Source organism: Lemur catta, chromosome 6 (genome assembly GCF_020740605.2).
Source record: "Lemur catta isolate mLemCat1 chromosome 6, mLemCat1.pri, whole genome shotgun sequence".
In the NCBI taxonomy this organism is placed as follows: domain Eukaryota; kingdom Metazoa; phylum Chordata; class Mammalia; order Primates; family Lemuridae; genus Lemur; species Lemur catta.
The window spans coordinates 32,941,915-32,960,758 of record NC_059133.1 but is presented as its reverse complement, the minus strand read 5'-3'; the positions used below and the strand labels follow the sequence as shown (position 1 = coordinate 32,960,758).

At 34.9% G+C, this 18,844-nt stretch overlaps 1 protein-coding gene across 2 annotated transcripts in view; it reads left to right on the top strand.

Moving 5' to 3' along the window:
* The window catches only part of TMTC2 (transmembrane O-mannosyltransferase targeting cadherins 2), a 370,759-nt gene that overhangs the window by 284,255 nt on the left and 67,660 nt on the right, over positions 1-18,844 (top strand). For both annotated transcript variants that reach the window (XM_045553293.1, XM_045553294.1), the window contains exons 9-10: positions 219-300; positions 16,764-16,878. In XM_045553293.1, the coding sequence (XP_045409249.1) occupies positions 219-300; positions 16,764-16,878 (197 nt within the window). The remainder of the gene's footprint in view (positions 1-218; positions 301-16,763; positions 16,879-18,844) is intronic.

Genomic DNA, 18,844 nt, shown 5'->3' with positions numbered 1-18,844 from the left:
GTCTCACCTTCTGTTCTTTATTCTTGGTGTTTCCCAGGGTTCAGACCTTGGTTTTCTCACTCAACACGTTCTCCTTGATCATCTCCATTTAGATAAAAACAAAACATGTTTTTTCGATGATGACTACCAAGTAGACATTAGTTTATTTCATTTGGGCCCAAGAAGTGAAGATTCCCTCATGATCTATTGCTGAATCATCCAGTTTCTCTGTTTTCCAGGGTCGTAAGAGTGAGGCTGAAAAGTTCTTCTTGAAGGCTATCGAACTGGATCCCACCAAAGGAAACTGCTACATGCATTATGGTGAGTGGTCGGTAGTCTTTTCCACGTCTCCCACGTGTACTAGTAATGTCGATTCGAGATTTAAGTTTTGTTGGTAAAGGACATTTTAAGAGGGATTGACTTTGTTGTAGATTTAGCCTCATGCTGTATTCTTACCTTCCCACCCAAAACAGTTACATGAAAGGGGGCTGTGTGTTAATTTCCTTTAGTAGCTTTCATAGGACTTTAACGGGGACTTCACCATTTTGTTCAAGTTCAGTGTGGAGTTTAAATAGACCTCATCAGAAAAGCATCTAACTCCTGGCCTGATGCATAGTTTGTAATGAAAATATTAGCTTCCTTTTCATTCTAAATGATAATGTATTGCTCTTTGAGAAGTGGCATTTTGAAGTTTTAGAAATTTACTTTGTAGCCTCAAAATCTTGCTTTCTGGAAGATGCGGATGTATACCAGCCTATAAATGCCTAAGATTGAGGCCAAAGATAAGCTGTGAAGGGTGCAAAGTGTGACTGTCTCATTCCGTTTAGCTTGGACCTTAATCAGTCCAGAATGAGCTTACATAACAACTCTGTCACACTCTGCTCTGTCATTAGTAGTGAGTCATCTGTTTAGTGAGGCGAAGTATATATATGGTTTGGTGTTGGGTAAGCTGTGCTTATTCCTACCAGATTTGCGGTTGGAATGCTTTTAAGGAGCCAAAAGGCATTTACTTTTGCTGATCTCTTGGGGAAAAAAAGTGTTTTTTGGATCACTGTTGGCTTTGATATATTAGTGATTATCAAGTAGTAAACTTAAAAGTGGCCAGAAATTAAATCTAAAGGAAATAAAGCTAATATGCTTGTATCATATTTAATTCCTTCTCCCAGTTTCCAGCTTGTAAAAATAAATCAGTGACAGGCTGCAAGTGTAGAAGAATGGAAATTAAAAAAATGGAAGATATACTTAATCAACCACAAGTCCATTTTAAAATTTACATCGTTGTGTGTATATGTTTATAAAGCTAGGGTTCTGATGCTTTATCTTCCCGGCATAATGCAAGAGGTAATCTCACACAAGGTATTACGTAATCACTTCTGATTTTGTTTCATAATGTAGTTTTATTGCGTCTTAAGATAGTCAACTAATTCAGGTTTGCTTCAGAATTTATTTTATTTTCATAGATTTTCCCATATGAAGCATTTTAAATTAGGATTTTCTCATGCCTGCTATTTTTGTGCATTGAAGTAGATTCATGATTATTTTCCCTGAGTGCTAAAGGACCTCTTGTCATAGCATTTTATAAAATAGGATTTTTTGTCTGTCTTGCTACCTGCATTTTCTTTGTCTCAGAACTTCTACTTACTGCATCTTCCAAGGTTGTTTCCCATAATATTATTGGGAATGTTATATATTTGAGTGTTATACAATCAACTTCTTTAAATGCCATCACTGCTTTATTTGAATTTCAATTGAAAAAATCACTTTTATTAATTTTAAAAGTTGGCCTCCTTATTCTGGCTTTGTCCATCTTCTATCTTTTTAAAAAATTATTATTTTTACATTACATCATGCTTCTGAAGTGTTTTTTCCAGTGGTAGTAGTAGGGGGTATTTCTCCCATGCAGAATTTTTGGATTTAGTTGAATGAAAGTTTAACAAACTTTCTATTTTATATGTTATTTGGAAGGCAGCACTAATAAATGTCTTTAAGTACATGTATAAAAACTAGTTCTTCTTAGTACCCTTGGATTAAATTTTTTTGGCATACATACATTATTAGAAGTGTAATTATTTTCCAAGAGAGAAATTACTGCACAATTAAATGTAATTTGATGAAATATAACGCTAGGGATTTTATGAAATTTTATTACTTCGAATATTTATATCTACTTTGGAGTCAGAAATGCAAGGAACTCAAAATGAGGTTTCAAAAAGGAGTTAAAGCAAAATTATCTATAAACAGACAGTAAGCCCTTAACTGGGTGCTTGATACAGCATGCTCACTGTGCTCATATTATAAAAAATAATGTACATTTCAAAGAATATTAATGATTTTCATTTGAAGGAGTCTATATTCAAATGATTGAATTTTAGAACTAGAAAGTTATTTTAAAATTATGTAATATAATCCTCAGCACAAATAAGTAGATTGAAGTCCAGAGAGGTGAAGTTGACTTGTTCAAGTTAGTTGTAGGTGAGTAAATTTTGGATCCCTCGGTTACTGTCATGATTTTTTTTCTATAACGTATATTCTAGTGTTTTTTCCCCTGCAACATTGGCAAATGGACAGTAAATTGATCATTTTGATTGGTAGGCCCTGCTGTGTTCAGTTTTAGAACACAAGATACATATAAGTCATGATTTACCCTAAAATTCTTAGGGAACGCTTTTTATTAATTTTAATATTTATAAGCTGCATCTACTAGGTGCAAGGCACTGTTCTGTTTTCAGAAAGCGCATGGTGCTCTATAGAAAATAGGATGATATCATTCCTTTGAAGATGATGAGGTAGGAAGTGAGACAAGGTGGTCAGATATGTGATATTTGGCAACTCAAAGTTTAATCAAGTTATTTGAAGAGATGGGTTCAGGCAGGAGAAACAGAAAGTTGAAATGTCCAAGGCAATATGAAGCTTGTGTTCCCAACAGAGAAAGAGAGCTAATGGGACTGAAACATACCGAACCAGGTGCAAAAACGAAAAGCACTAAGGCCACAGAGAAAGCAGAGGTAGAGCCCACAGGAACTCCTAGACCAAGCTAAGGAGTTTGCTTTTTATTCTAAGAGTAATGGATTAGACCATGTCAAGAAGACAGGATTAGAGAGTGGTCAGAGCAGAGCAAGGGAAACTCTTTAAAGAACTAGTGTGATCTTTCAGGTGAGAGATGATGGTAGCTTGAATTTGGTAGCGGTTGTGGGACTGTAAATACTTACATTGAAAATACATGTTTACCTCCTTTAAAAAATTCTAAGATAATTAGGAATAGGGAGGGCCTGTTTTCCATTTTTGTACCATCAATATCTATCATATTGCCTTATACACGTTAATGCACAATGATTATTGAGCTCAATTAGGAATGTCTTCCATTCTATAATTGAATCTGGATTACAAAATTGCCTGAAAGGATGTTCCATTTAAATTTTTATTTCTTGTTCAAGAAAATACATACTATGATTATCATATCAGTTCCTTGCCAACTTACTGGCTATATATATTCCTAGGGTGTTTATACCCACAGATTGAATGGATGCTAACACTTCCTGAGCTTAAAAATAAATGTTTAAATGAAATATATGTGTTTTGAGTCTTTTATAAATGCTTTTACAAATGCCAATGAAAATGCCAGAGTGAGTGAGTTTTGCTCTATGGGAAATCCCACTCTCTTGGGTGATGATTATGTGCTTTTGTGGTTTGCTTGTTAATGACAGGAGTGACTTGGAAGATACCATCCAGTTGGGACTAGACACAGGAAATAATAGGAGTTTGTACTGGCTGTAATGGTGAAGGCAATATTTAAAGATGCTATCACTTATTTATATTTTGAATCCACTGGCCTTATGTCTGGGGAAAGAGATTGCATTGTAGATTGCCTTTTTTTCTTCATATTGACTTGCAAGAAAGAAAGCTAGGGAGGTTTATACAAATGGTTTAATAAATCAGTTAAATGTTGGGCTCTATGGTATCTATAGTCTCTGGGATTCAGATTCCAACCTGTAAAGTGAAAAGATTGATATGGACTCCCAAAATGTTTCTCATACTCAGATTTCATTTTGTCTATAATTTACACTCTATTTCTCACAGTTCTTTCATCAAACATTTTAAGGAATTGTAGAAAATAAGTTTCAAACTAGGGGATCAGTATAATATTATATTTACATCTTATCCAGTTTACAGTGTATTCCCATGTCCACGAAACAAACTGTGTAAAAATATTTATGGAGTTCAGTTTATAAATCTTAAAGGTGAGAATTTGGTACCTTGGTATCTCATGTGGGCCTGTAATTCACGGGATTCACTATGGATTCCCCTGTGCCTCCAATAGGAAGCTTTTGCCAAAAGAATGAGGGTCAAGACAGGAAGTGCTTCTTTTCAAGAATTATTGGAAAAAGAACTTTTTTCAGATAGAATGTATTATAAATCTTTCTGTAGGTCCAAAGCAGTAAATTTGGTAGAGATTGAATAAACAATTTAGATCAATAAACATTTGTTATAAGGTATCTGCTATTTATAAATCCTGGTAGAGGGAAATTCATTAGATATTAAGGACAGACACCTGAAAAATTAAAAGGGGGCACATTGTGATAAATGTTATTGAAAAGAAGTACTTTTTTATGTAGACTTTTGACAGTTGTTTCTTTTCCTGTCTGCCTCCTGACAGTGAGTCTCTAAGAGCCTGCTGCTCCATTTTCTTTGTTATTGATACTCTGGGTGATGATGATCTTTTGCAAGGGTTTAGCTTTATACTGTTGAGTTCTGAACCTCTTCTAGCCTCCAGCTCAGCATTTATTGAGCACCATACTAGATGTAGTGACACAGTAGGGAATAAGACAGGCTCCAGTGAGCTTGCAAACTGATGAAGGAGGCACAAATTGTAAAAACAATGATTTAATTACAATTAGTTTTAAAAAGAATCAGTTGTTTTATCATTCTTCCTCCTGAGCCCATAAAAAAGTGTGGAATTTTAGAAAGCTGTTGTTATCTGGATTGTTATTATTTGGTTTTTCTGTCAATTTTAGAATTCTACTACATTTATCAAACACTTTATCATCTACCTTTTGTTTTCTTGTCCCTGATACTTTTTGCTCATCATCCAACTCTGGTGAGATAGGATCCCAATTCCATTTGACTGAGAAAATGGAAGTTCGGAATTTTTAAGTGACTTTCTGGATCAGAAACATTCAAAATACTTACTGGAGAAAAAACTTGCAAAGCCCTTTCAACTTTTAAGTCTGGAATTTTCTGCTGTTAATTTTGTACACTGTTTTTTCTTTAGAATGGTATCTTAGTTCGTTTTGTGTTGCTATAACAGAATACCTGAGACTTGGATAATTTATAAAGAAAATTTATTTAGCTAGCAGTTTTGCAGGCTGGGAAATTCTTGATTTCGATGATGATTTTGATAATCAAGAAGGGCATGGCTCTGGCTTCTGGTGAAGGCTTGTGTGCTGCATCGTAACATGGTGGAGGAGGTCATGGGGGAGAAGCCATGTGAAGAGAGAGAACATGAGGGGCATCCTGGCTTTATGATCAGCTAGTCTCCTGGGAAATAATCCATTCCCACGAGAACTAATCTAATCTCACTTGAGTGAGAACTCGCTACTTGCTATAACTGAACCGAACATAATTTTTTAGTTATGCTATAACTACACCTCCCACATGACTCAAACACCTTCCTCTAGGCCACACTTATCAACATCACTGCATTGAGGATTAAAATTCAACATGAGTTTTGGTGTGTACACAGAAGGCATATCCAAACCATAGCAGATGGTTTATATTCTATTTGTTTCATTTTGAAAAATAGGCACTGAAGGAAATAGTTAAAATGCTAGGTTTGATCTTTCATCAGTGAACCCTGAAAGTAGAGTTTTGAAATAATGGGTTGAATTGGGGAGAGGCCTGTATTTTTTTAAATTATGCATATAGCTAATTAGAAGATGATGATGGACTGAGGTTGCCTGTGTTGTATCATTTCATTTTTAGTTACTTCAAAAATAGCAAAAGTAATTTTTAGAAATAAACAGTGAACTAAATAACAATATAGCCTTGATGAAAATGAAAATACATTTTGAGTGGGTCTCTGCAAAATTACACTGGGATTAAAATTATGTTAAATGTTTAAGACAAAAACATTTTTTTAAGAATATCAATGTTAAATACCTCTTTATTGCTCCTAGAATAGCATAGGCAGTTCAGATGTATAATTAGAATAGGGTTTTCTAAAGGTTGTTGTAGACTATTTCATTTCTCACTTATGACTTTTTATTTTTATATTTCCTATTATAAAAATGTGTCTAAAAGTTAATAAAATTTAATCCTCATACCATGTGTATTTTTTGTGAGATCCTTTCCAAAGCCTTTTAGAATTAAATCTTTCCCATGATTAAAATGGGAAGAAACAGGGAAGGGATTTTTCTAAGCTTATAAGCAAAGAATGAAGGAAAAGCTAAAGGACTAACTTATTTCCAAAAAGTAATACAGTTAAAAAGCAAACTGTTAGAAAATATTTTCCATTAATGCAAAAAATAAAAGGAAAAAATAAAAGATCATTCTACTTAAGACATTGGAAACTGTAAAATTACAAGGAAAGTAGAATGCAAAGACCAAGGGATATTAACAAATGGTTCCAAAAAGAGGAAATACAACTGGTTTTAAAGATAGGTAAATGTATGATTTCATTGGAAATCAAAGGAATTCAAATCTAAATAATGAATTCCCTTAAGCTGCTCTAACACCTATTCTCAGTAATTCTTTTCTTAAGGAAATATAGGCTTTTTTATGGTTAAGAATGTCAGCAAAGATAGTAACTGAGCCTCAGCATTGCTATTTATTAGATATATGAGAAAGCATCTAAATGCCTGAAAAAGGGAAATGGTTAAATAAAGTAGGACTACTCTCATTTAATGAAATATTATAAATCCTAAATTAAGTTTGTGAAGGATACGTAACAGAGACAAATGCCTGCATTTATGTTGGGAGAAAAAAGAATAAAAGTTGTATATGAATAAATTCTACAAGATAATTATGTCATCAAAAAAAGGAAAGCAAAATATACAGAAAAAACACTAGAATGTTAAAAGAGTAGCTGTTTTAGTGTTTTAGACTACTGCAGTGATTTTTTTTTCTTTGTTTGGCAGGCATAATGTTTTCTATTTATTTTAAATTACCATGAGTGCATTACTTTTATGAAGTTTATATACTTTAATAAAATATGAAAGAACAAGCACCTTCATCTATTGTTCAGGTATTATATCAAAAAGATAGGAATATTATTATAGTAACCAAGCAATTATCCAAAATTATTTACTTGAACTCAACATGTAAACTTTGACATAAAAATTAAGGAAGAAAGGAATAAAAAGTGGAGAAAAATAATTTGTGTGAAATCTCTATTAAATACTATATTTCCATGATGAAATCATCAAATAACATATTTGAATATGTTTTATATATTTGAATTCATCAAATACAGTGTAAATATTTTACTGAGTACTTGTGTGTCCCGAGCAATTCACATAGAGCGTCTCATTGTAATTCCCATAAAAGCAAAATGAGGAGGGTACCTGCCTTTGTCCATTTTATAGATGAGGAAAGTGAAGTTACCAAGCAGTACAGTAAATTACCCAGGTTTCAGTGCCCATTAAGACTAGTTAAGCTATTAACAGAACCATTTATGCTATGTTGCACTGTCATTTCTTATGTCACCATATAGAATGCTGGTAAGACCATGCTAAGGTAAGATGACATCTTAAGATAATTTTAGTTCTGACCCATGAAGTTTTTATTATACCCTTGCAACAAAAAAAGGAATGAATACTGTGTTATAAAGTATACCATGGGATGACAAGACACTTCACAATATTAGTGATTAAATCAATTCAAGTAATACGGTGTATCCTGACAGCAAAGTTTTGAAAATTTTCAGAAAGGCAAGTGTTTGGAATCGTGCTGAGCATATATGTGCTCATTAATGCTGGAGCTGTTATTATTGAAGCTCAGTGTTTAACAGTTAACATTCCTGACCAAATGTTGAGTGATTTTATGTGTATTTTTGGCAGCTCAGCAATCCAATCCTGTGCAGAAATAACATTATCCTTATCTTACCGATAGAGGATTTAAGGACTCAGGAGTTTAAGGTGGCACATTGAAAGCCCTGTGCCTAGTAAGTTAGCAGAGCAAGAATTTGAACCTCTTGTGACTCTCAGGCTCAAGATATGTTTATGGCTTTCCTTCTGCTTTCAAAGATACACTCTTAACAAATATGAGCCTTGTGTGTCCCTGTTGGTGACCCAGACCCAGATTATGGAAGACTGCCATTAGAGAACCCCAAGAGCTCTGGTCATCATGTTCTTGAAGACCCCAGGGAGGAAGAAGGGTGACTTGAAGTCATGAAAGCAGGGTGAAAACCTGAAAGGGGCAGGAGAAGGAAAGGAGCTCACAGAGAAGGCAGTAAAAAGAAAAGGAAGCCACACAGCACCAGACCTCACCCTACACGGTTTTATTTACACTCTCACTTGTTCCTTCTAATAACACAGTGAAGTTATACCTCTCTGAAATGTGAAGAAACTGTGGTTCAAAACCAAAGACTCTAGACAATAACCAGAGTGGCCTTCCTCTAGCGGTTCCCACTCTGACCACACTTTCTTCCCTAGGAAGGTGGTCAATCAACTTTTCGAAATGAAAGAATGAATTAACAAAGGACAGACTAGTGTTTGGTTAGTTATGCGCCTCCCTTTTCTCATCTGTGCTTCCATTTTTTTGTGTAGGAATGTACTTTGTTTTAAATCATTTGTAACTAGATCATGCTTTGCTAAGAAAAAGGTATGGTTAAGTACATACACATACTCTTGTGAATCTCTTTGTGTGGGACTCAAGAAGCCACAAAAGCAAGATGATAAAAACTGAATTAAGCTTTGGATGAGGAAGTAGAGAGTACAGTGGATTCTGGGCAGTGGATCATGGATTTTGGAATGAGGCTCACCCAGCCCTACTGCATATTGTCTCCTTGAGTGTGATCCAACCTCTGCTAGACTCTCTGTTCCTTGGTTTCATAATCTGGAGGTGATTGCTTTTGTCTAATGAGGATTTATCTACAATTTTATAAAGCAACTAGCCTGTAATAGATGCTCAGTAAATTGTAACAATGGGCATTTATTATTTTATAATTATAATAAAATCATAATATCTGGAGAATGATGAGTTATAGAAAAAATTTAAATAAGGCATATATTAATATATAAGGGGCAGAAATCAGAAGAAGAGACAGTAAAAATTTAGGATTAAGAAAGAAGTCTTTACCCATTAACATGCAAACAAAAACACCAAAGAGAAAGGGGAAAATTGTTTGCAAGAAGACTGAGGATTACAAGAAACCTTACAAATAAGGGAGTAGACATTGTGCTTCACAGTCCAAACAGCTGGTTAACATAAGTAATGGGTTATTTTCATTCTCATAAATACATGCTCACTTAACTGGGTCAGTTACAGGGGCTTTTCCCCATAGCTCCGCATTTCAACATGTTTCATCTTGGAGAATTTCAAGTGATGTTTGTGTTTTGTGAGGATTAACTGGGAACACACACACTCAAACACAGAGGGGGACACTGTTTTTCCAGCCTTGCCTATTTTGATTTAGCGATTTAATGCACTTTGAGATTCTTGTTTGCAGTTTCTTTTTCTGCTTTCCGCTTAATTAAAACACTTGTTGTCAAAGCTTATGTGCTCTGCCATTAACTACTCTGTGCCTCAGTTTACACATCTTGAAGTGAACACCTCAGAAAAGGCCCCTGAGATGGTGTGTGAGCACAAGGAGCAGACTTGGGGCTCTAGGAAGAGGATGTAAGCACTGGGCTCTTTGAGCCACCTCTCTCCATTGGCATCACCAGTGTCATTTAGTCTCAGAGGCACGCTCCTTTGTGTAGTGACTTCAGTACCTCAGTTTGAGTCCTTTTGTCTACCTCATCTCCTTCCTTACAACTCCCTAGTAAGAATGCCCAGTATCTCATAACAAGAGGAAGCCACTGACCTCTGTGGCTTTGATTAGGTTGCTCCTTCCTCTAGCTGCATCCTTGCCGTCATCTATAGGCGATAAAACGCTGCAGATTGTTCGAAGCCCAGCATGAATTTACTTTACTTTTTGAAGCATACTTGGTCCCTGTTGCATCTGTATATTACTTACATTTATAATGAGATTGTGTTACTTTTCCTTCGTGTCCCCCTTCCCATTCCTTCTCATTCCTTATCTCTTGTCAACTCTTCTTCATTTTCCCCTCTTTTCCTCCTTGGCCTGCTCAGATTCCCATTCCCAATCGGACAGTCATCATAACTCCCTCAATGGTTTTCTGGCATCTCATAACCCTTTTGGAAAGAGTCAGGGGAGAAATAAATTAAATAAAGTACTGCTAGCCTTCCTGACCTCCTTTCCAGTTGAGCACAGGGCCACGGCCTGCTGTTTCTCTAATTTCCTTTGCACTAGACACCTTCCTTGCCACCTGTCCAATTCAGGACAAACTCTTGGTCTCATGTTCACTTAGGAACAGATCCAGGGCCTCACAATAAGCAGTCCAGATTGATCTCCTGGGTGTCTTTTCCCTGTTCACTGGTCCACCTGTTTTCTTGGCCAGTAACTATGGCACATTTATCACATTCTGTCTGTCTCACGTAAATAGAGCATTTACTAATTCAGGCTGCCAAGAGTACAAAAACACAAAGCAACAAAACAAATACAGAGGAAGGCGAAAGAGATTAGTTTTAAAGAGTGAGAGCGTATCTCAAATGCCATAGAAATACCCCGTGAAAGACTTGCCTCAGTTTTCCTTTATGTACGCATCTTGTTACCACTAGATGTCACCAAAACTAGCCAGCCCAAGTACTTCCACTTTGGCTCTTGCCCTGTTCCAATCATCTGAATCTTTGAAAAAAATCTCCAGGTACAGACAGTTTCTTCAGGAATGCTGGTAATACTCTGTTTCATGATCTGACTGCTGGTTAAACAACAATAGTCACTTAATGAAAATTCAAGCAATGCCCTTGTTTGTGCCCTTTATGTAAATATATTCAACTTAAATAATAAGTTGAACAAAAATCAAACAAAAAATCCTGTCCATCTAGAAATGATATATTTAGCCTGTGATACCTTACACCTTCCCTTTCAAATTGATATGAGTTTGGGGGTTAAACTGTCTCCATAATCTCATCTCTCCTCTAATAAATTGGAACTATTTGAAGGATAAATATTATATTTATCTTTGTATACCCACTGCAAGTAATACCATATATAGTAGGCACAACATTAATTTTGAGATACATTAACCCATAGAGGAAACTATCTCCTACTTTCAGATTATTTCTTCTTCTGTTCCAAGACTGTGGAATTGTTTTCAAAATACAATGGAATATAATAGATGTGAGCCAAATTGCATAGTTTGATCTATTCTGAAATGGATATATCTTTGAAGGTATGATTGATGTCTAGATTTTTTTGTGTGTATTCTGAGGGAAATTCAGAGATCTAAAACCAGGGCTGCCATTTTGCTTAAGTCCAGAAGGCATCATTCGTAGAAACTTCGCTGTGAATAGCACCCTTGGAATGCATGTGTGTCCACTGAGTGCAGCCCCTCCTAAAAATCACTGCAAGATGTAAGAATATGAATAGAAAAGTGCCTGGTGATGTGCTGGCTAGGTTCTAGCTTGCTCTTGAAGATGAAGCATGTAGCCACATGGGGATATCATTAATTAATTTAGTCCTTTTATTGAACATGCATTTATTAAATCCCCCACAGTGTGTCGGGACATTAGAGAGTGAGCCACTGGAATGTGTGGGGGAGGAACATTTCACGTGGATGGAATGGCAAATGAAAAGACTGATCCAGGAGTCTTGGTTCCTCTGATGTGTTAGAGGAATGATAAGAGAAGGTGGGGAGGGTTCTGACTGTACCAAGCTATGAAGGCCCAGTATAAGGATTCTTGAATCAGCTGAAGGATAACACAAAATGATTTCTATTTTAACAAGATAATTCAGACTACTGTTTTGAGAACACCCTCTAGGGTCAAGGGTAGAAATAGGGGGACCATTTAGGAGGTTATTGCTGTGATCCAGGGTGAGACGATGGCTTGAGACAGGGGTGGGATCAGTGGAAGTCCGTTGATTCTGAACATATTTTGATGATCAGGTGTCTTTTTCCAAAGAGAACTATTTCAATGCAAATGTGGTATTCTAGTTGTTTTATGAAAAAGATTTTTCATTTGCCTTTGAACATTTTTAAAGCTACATATGAATGATTTTTCCTAAAGAGAATTGTATCATCATGACACCTATTATAGATTGTTTTAGCTCTTTAATTTAGTAGCATTGATCATAAGAGTGATTTTTTTCATGGTATTCTAGTAAGAAATGCCAGTCACAGTTAATCTAGGGAGTTTATATGTAGAATTTTTACAAAGCAGTATTTGAGCCTCTGGCTTAAGGCCAGCTTACATTTTTATGGATTTCTACATTACAGACAGCTTTTTAAATCCAGGAATTAATGAAGGATCAGTCTTCACAGACTTGTCTTATTGAAATGTTGGCAAAAATCTACCACGTATTTTAAATGGTTCGCTGGAAGAATTGTCCAGAGAAGAAATGGTATCATTCTGATGCTGAAACAGTTGAATCCAAAACTATCAATTGTTTTTTTCCTCTTCCCATTTTAGCCTGTGAAGAGACTTATACTCCTTTGTCTCCGGCTCTCTAGAGAATGCTTCTTCATTTTATATCATCTTCTGTTTTTCCCCACTGAAATGACTTTTCTTTATAATTTGTCATCTGTCTTTTCCATTTTTTTCCTCCCTTTGATTTGAGACAATTAAGATGATGATAATTAACTTGAGTAAGACAAATTACAAACCCAAGAAATAAAATGTGGTAGCAACAGTACACACATAAGAACAAAATATATTTTACTTAAGATTTTTGTGGTTTCTTTATTTGCAGTCCTACTCAATTATCAAACACAAAAAAATGTGTTTGTCTACTGTATGTGAAAGAGAAGTGATTTCTCAGAAATACATCATTCCGTGTGAAGGATAAAACTCTTAACTCCATATTTTAAGAGTTTTGAAAGAGTGAACTTAATAAATCATGTGTCTTCAGATATAGGTATCTTTCTTTCTAGATGTATGTGTATGTGTAACCTAGTCATTGTACCCCATAATATAGGGAAGTGCACGACAGATGCAGTTGATTGCCAGAACTCAGTCTATAACTGATAGCTAATCCCAGATGTTATTTTCCCTATGAGACACTCATTTTCGAAAGTGTGGACACTGGATTAGCAGCATCGGCATCGCTTGGGAACTTGTTAAAAATGCAGTTCTCAGCCTCTATCCCAGACCCACTGAATCTGAAACTCTGGAGATGGGGCCTTGCTCTCTGGTTTAGTTCAAATCCTCTAGGTGATTCTGACATGCACTAAAGCTAGAGACCAGTGAAAAAGGTAACCAACCTCTCAGGCCTTGCAGAATCTACCAGTCTGTAGATGGACTCTCCCCCAAGTGCCTGCCTTCCCCTAGTTTTCTCTTTCCTTTAGTCCTGGCTGAGCCTCAGTAGCTGCTTCTACTCACCAGACTCAGTGCCCATCTCAGTCTTGGTAGGCTCTACAGAAATCCTTCAGGGAGCAGCACTTAGGTCTCTCTTGCTAACATTCACCACTTCTGTCAGCAATGAGTCAATGCCTTATTGTGCAAATGGTTCATTTTCCAATAGTGGTGAAGACAGGAGGACTGAGCTCCACATGCTGTAAGTGGGGTGGTCATACAGGGCAGTTCTGGTTTATACCTTTGCTGCAGCATCATTAGTAATGCTGTTCCTTTTACTCTTCTGTGTGCTCTGGCTTAGTTGATAAATTACATTACAGTGAACCTAAATCATAAGCAATTCTAAGACTGTTGGAAACTGGTCTAAGAAGGTGTCATTGAGAAGGTAATGTTTTAGAGCATAAAAATGAAAGAGATGTTTTCTATAATAAGTAGGCAAGATAAAACTGGAGGTTGAGATAGAACAACCTTTGAGGCCGAGAAACCTCAGAGCCTGAGAGTTCCAGGTGAAGACGTGAAGCAGTAGGTTATGCTGCGGGAGCATAATTAGCATGGAGTGGCTGGGGTATGGTGGAAGCAATGACAGATAAAGCTGGTGGGAGAAGAGTGATTTGAGATAGTCTTGCAGAAGGGGTAAGGGCAGATTTTGTTCCTATTATTCCTCCAGTAACATCTTAATTTAGGTTCTTTGAGTAGTTGTGAAGAAGAAACCTAATATTCTTTTTCCTTATTTGTGTTCTGTATATTCAAAATGTTTATTATCCATCAATTCTGGGCTATATTTCAAATAGTCATTGTATAACATAGCAGAATAATAATTTACTTTCAATTTTGGTTGAAATATTCAAATTCAGGTAAAAAAAATCAGCCAAACAATTCATACTCCATTTTTGATGCCTTTATCATAGCAGAACACTGATGCTGGACTATTGAGATTTATGGCCTGTCAAGGACACAATGGGGGGGTATTATGCAAATACAATAGGTTGTGATATTTTTCTGAGTATTAACATGGTTAATGAATTCTGCTGTCATAAAATGATCATATAGGAATTTTTTTCTGTCACCATTCACAGTCCTAAAAATTATGTATTTTATGTAGTTTTTGGAAGCTGTTTACAAAATGCATGTTGCATGGCAAAGCTAATTTAAAGCATAAAAAAAGTTAAATTATGATAAAAATTACAAATTTGATTTTACACAATTAGTTAATGTTAATTCCTTTTTTGAACATTAAAGCTGCACTTGGCATTGGCAAAACTTGTTATTGGGTATCATTATCATCATCATATAGATGACTTGTGAGTGTCCCTCTCTGTTTCTATGCCGACCCAATAGGTATCATGTCCTTTGTTTTCACTGCTTTTTTACCAGAGCTAATATATGTCCTTTTCCCTCTACAGTCTGAAGTAATGAATTTTAAGAAAATAACCTTCATTATTGAAATAATTATCACATTTTTCCAACTATTAATATTGATTACATTTCACTTAAAAACTTCCTGGAAAAGAACAATTAATAATTTCCTACGTTATCTTTTGTGTAATTACCACATAAATACGTAATATATTAATCCATTTACTTAGTTAAATATTATGTTTTAAGGACAGGTAGGAATTAATATAATTTTTAACAGTCTACATAATAAGCATAACTAACTGAAGGTTGGGTTTGCCTGATATCCTTTATTAAGATATATATGAAGAGATACTACTTTTTCAGTATGCTACAGAATATCTAATTCTTGTTTTACATTTTTTAAAAAAAGCAACATGTCCTTTAAATTTTATCTCATCTATATATCTATACAGTTAGCATATACAGGAATTCTATAAGTGATGTGTTTTTTAATTTATAAATGGAACTTATTTACAACTGTTTCTTTTAATAATTTTCTGACCTAGAATTATGTTTATTCTGGGAGATGAGAAAGACACAGAATGTTAGATGAAAAACTAAGAAAATGATGTGAAACTTTTTTAGAAATAGCTAAGGGATCTCCAAATCCTGGTCTTAAAACTTTATCATTTAGTTTTAAAAAATTAGGCTTTATAATCCTATGCTTATCTTTACTCCCTTTTCTTTCTTTCTTTTTTTTTTTTTTAACTAATCCAAGTTTAGAAATACTTAAATGCAAGCAGTGGTTTGTTATTATAAATCCTTACAGGAAATATTTTCCCCTTTTGAGATCTGGTCTTTTGGGTTAGAAGGCAATTTGTAGTATTTATTAGATAAACAGTAAATAATGGACTCTTTGGGTACCAGCAGGGAGTATTTACCGTTTTTTTTAAGTTTTTCTGTTTCTTCGTGCAGCTCAGGACTTGCTAATCACTTTTGTAACTATTTTTAATATTGTTAAACCCTTGAACTTTTAAGCAAACAGGAAACCTCAAACAAGAAGAGATGATAATTAGACCATAACTCGATAAGCTTGGCTTCAGCATATCTCTGCCATCCCTTGATTTCGTTGTTATTTGAATATCCATATCAGATAAGGCTTAACATCATTACTTTTGCTCTTTATAAATCCCTAGCTATAGAAGTGCCGCCTGTTTTCTCTGTATATTTATGGCCTTAAAATTGGGCCCAACTTTTGTCATTTTCTTTACCTTTACAATATGTTTCTGGGATAGCATTATATAACAATTCTTGAGGTGCAATTTAAAGATTTATGTGGCTTTATCTGCAGTAAATCTAACCTTGCAGAGCTGACTTGAGAGGAATTGCAAAAATCTGAAATTGTTAATATTTATCCTTTTATTACTTAATATAATGAAGAGTGAGTTAATGTTTAACCTATCTTCCTATGTTTGTTCTGTCAATAATTTTAGCATTTTTCAAATATAAGAAATTAATATATTTCAGTATGGGCACACTTGTTGGTACACATGCATCAGAGACAGAAGCTATTATACAGCACTGCCAATAAAAATCAACTCATATTTGTAACGTATCTTTAAATTTTTTCATCTCATTTAAGTAGTCTACAGAGAATTTAAGAAAAAGAAAATTTAAGGTTCCAAATAGAAGCCTTGCAACAACTTACTATTAAGAGAAAGGCATACAAAAAATGTCTAAATAATGAGCATGTTATTAAATTTTCGCTCCAAATCACCTTTACCACTGTACTTACTTTTCTCTAATAGCAGCTTTATTGTTTCATAGGACTAATATTTTCTGAGTTGAAGCTCACTGGCTTTCATACTTCGCAGGTCAATTTCTCCTGGAAGAAGGCCGCCTCATAGAAGCAGCTGAGATGGCAAAAAAAGCAGCTGAACTGGACAGCTTGGAGTTTGACGTTGTCTTCAATGCTGCACACATGCTCAGGTTAGGTTTTACTACCGTACCTTAAAAGATGAATGCCCTGGCTTGGAGAAAGCAATGAATTGTATGAATTTCCCTATTGTACCACCATATTCCACATTCTTAATGTAAAACATGCTGCTTAACCATGTATAAATTAGAACTATTCATGATAGCCTATGTGCACAATATATAGTATATATGACCTCCTTTCTCATCTCTCCAGAAAATTTTGGTCATAAAATACAAAAGAAAACTGCAGATTGAATTTATTAAGTGTCTAGTGTCTCCAAAATAAAACATTATGTCAATTAGTCTTAATATTTGTGTTTTTATGTTAATTATATTGAATGTGGCATGTGGATACATTTTACTGTGCGATAGTGAAGAGGATTATCCAATACAAATATACTTAAGGCCTATGAAATTCTCAGAATGTCTCTATAATAAGCATTATTGCTTTGTCTTGAAACAAAACATTTTTTAGAGCTTTAGAGCTTCTATTTTTGGAAGGGTTATTACAAAGGCTAATTACAATAATAACAAAAAAAAAGAGGGCAGATCATTGGTTTTTGTTGTGAATATAAAGAGAGTGCATCTGTAAGTGGTGCTTTAGGTTAAAAGAGTATGTCTTTAAGAAACTTTTTTATCAAATGATTTATAAGATTTTTTTCAAAAGCATTATTTGTCCTGTTAGCAATATAGATACACCTCTTCTCTTATACACTTACCCGAATTTCACTCCATTAAATCCCTGCCTAAATGCCTCATTAAGTGACATCCACACTGCGGTCTCTGTGCCTGGCTTCTAGGGATAGATTTGTAATTATGTAGGTTACTCTTAAAAAGGAAGATAAATAACAGAAGTTAGTTCACATTTGGATGATTTTAAAATCAGTTTTGAGAAAAGTAGAGAAGCTAGTTTCTTAAAACTTTTTTTTTGAGATCATTGTAAATTCACATGTAGTTGTAAAAAATAATATAGAGAGATTCCCTTTTACCATTTATCCGGTTTCCCCAATGGTAATATTTTGTAAAACTGTAGTACATTATCACAACCAGGATATTGACATGGATGTAATCCACTGGCCTTATTGGGTTACCTCCAGTTTTACTTGTACCCCAGTGTGTGTATATGTATAATCTATGTAATTTTGTTATGTGTAGGTTTATTTATCCATCACAGTCAAAATACAGTGTAAGTTCTAGCACCACAAGTATCGCCACAGGTATCCCTTGTGTTGTCCTTTTATAACCACATGTCTCCAGGTACCCCTGTCTCCTAGGAACCAATATTTAAAGCAAATTTTGTAGATTTGTTTGAGTTTATAATTTGAGATTATTATTATAACTATATGTTAATGGCCTCCTACCTGGCTTTTTATAAGTTCTAGAAATCTAAAGCCTGGTTGAGAGGAAAAAGTATACTGTGAGGTTTTAGTTGGATGCCCTCATTCCACATTAATGTTTAGCTTTTTTAAGGCACTTATTTTATGATGAACTCAAGAAAGCTGACCACCTACAAAGAGAACACAGAATTCAATTGACTACTGGTATATTTATAAAATACACTATAGCCAATCTTCAAGACCCTACAGTGCAAGGGTAATTTTCAAAAGACACCTTAATTTGTATTGCAAGGTTAGGCACTATTTATAAGGAAGATGACTCTTTGTTCTTCATGAAGAAAACACTACGCTTTTAGTCACAATAAACCATTTGCAAGGATGGCAAAGCACAAAATTTCTATAGTCTAATTCATCTTGATAATAATAGTTTCATCAGCAAGGTGTTTTGCTACATATTAAATCAGTATCTGGCATTCAAGGTCTACCAATGGAAACCCATTGGAAACCTATTTCAAAAATTGTCCTTGTTAAATATATTACTTTTAACTTAGTTACCATAATGCTAGAACCAGTGGAATGCTTTTGTTATACACTGGTGATGCGGAAATCTTTTATTTTTCTTTAGTTGGGATCATGGGGTT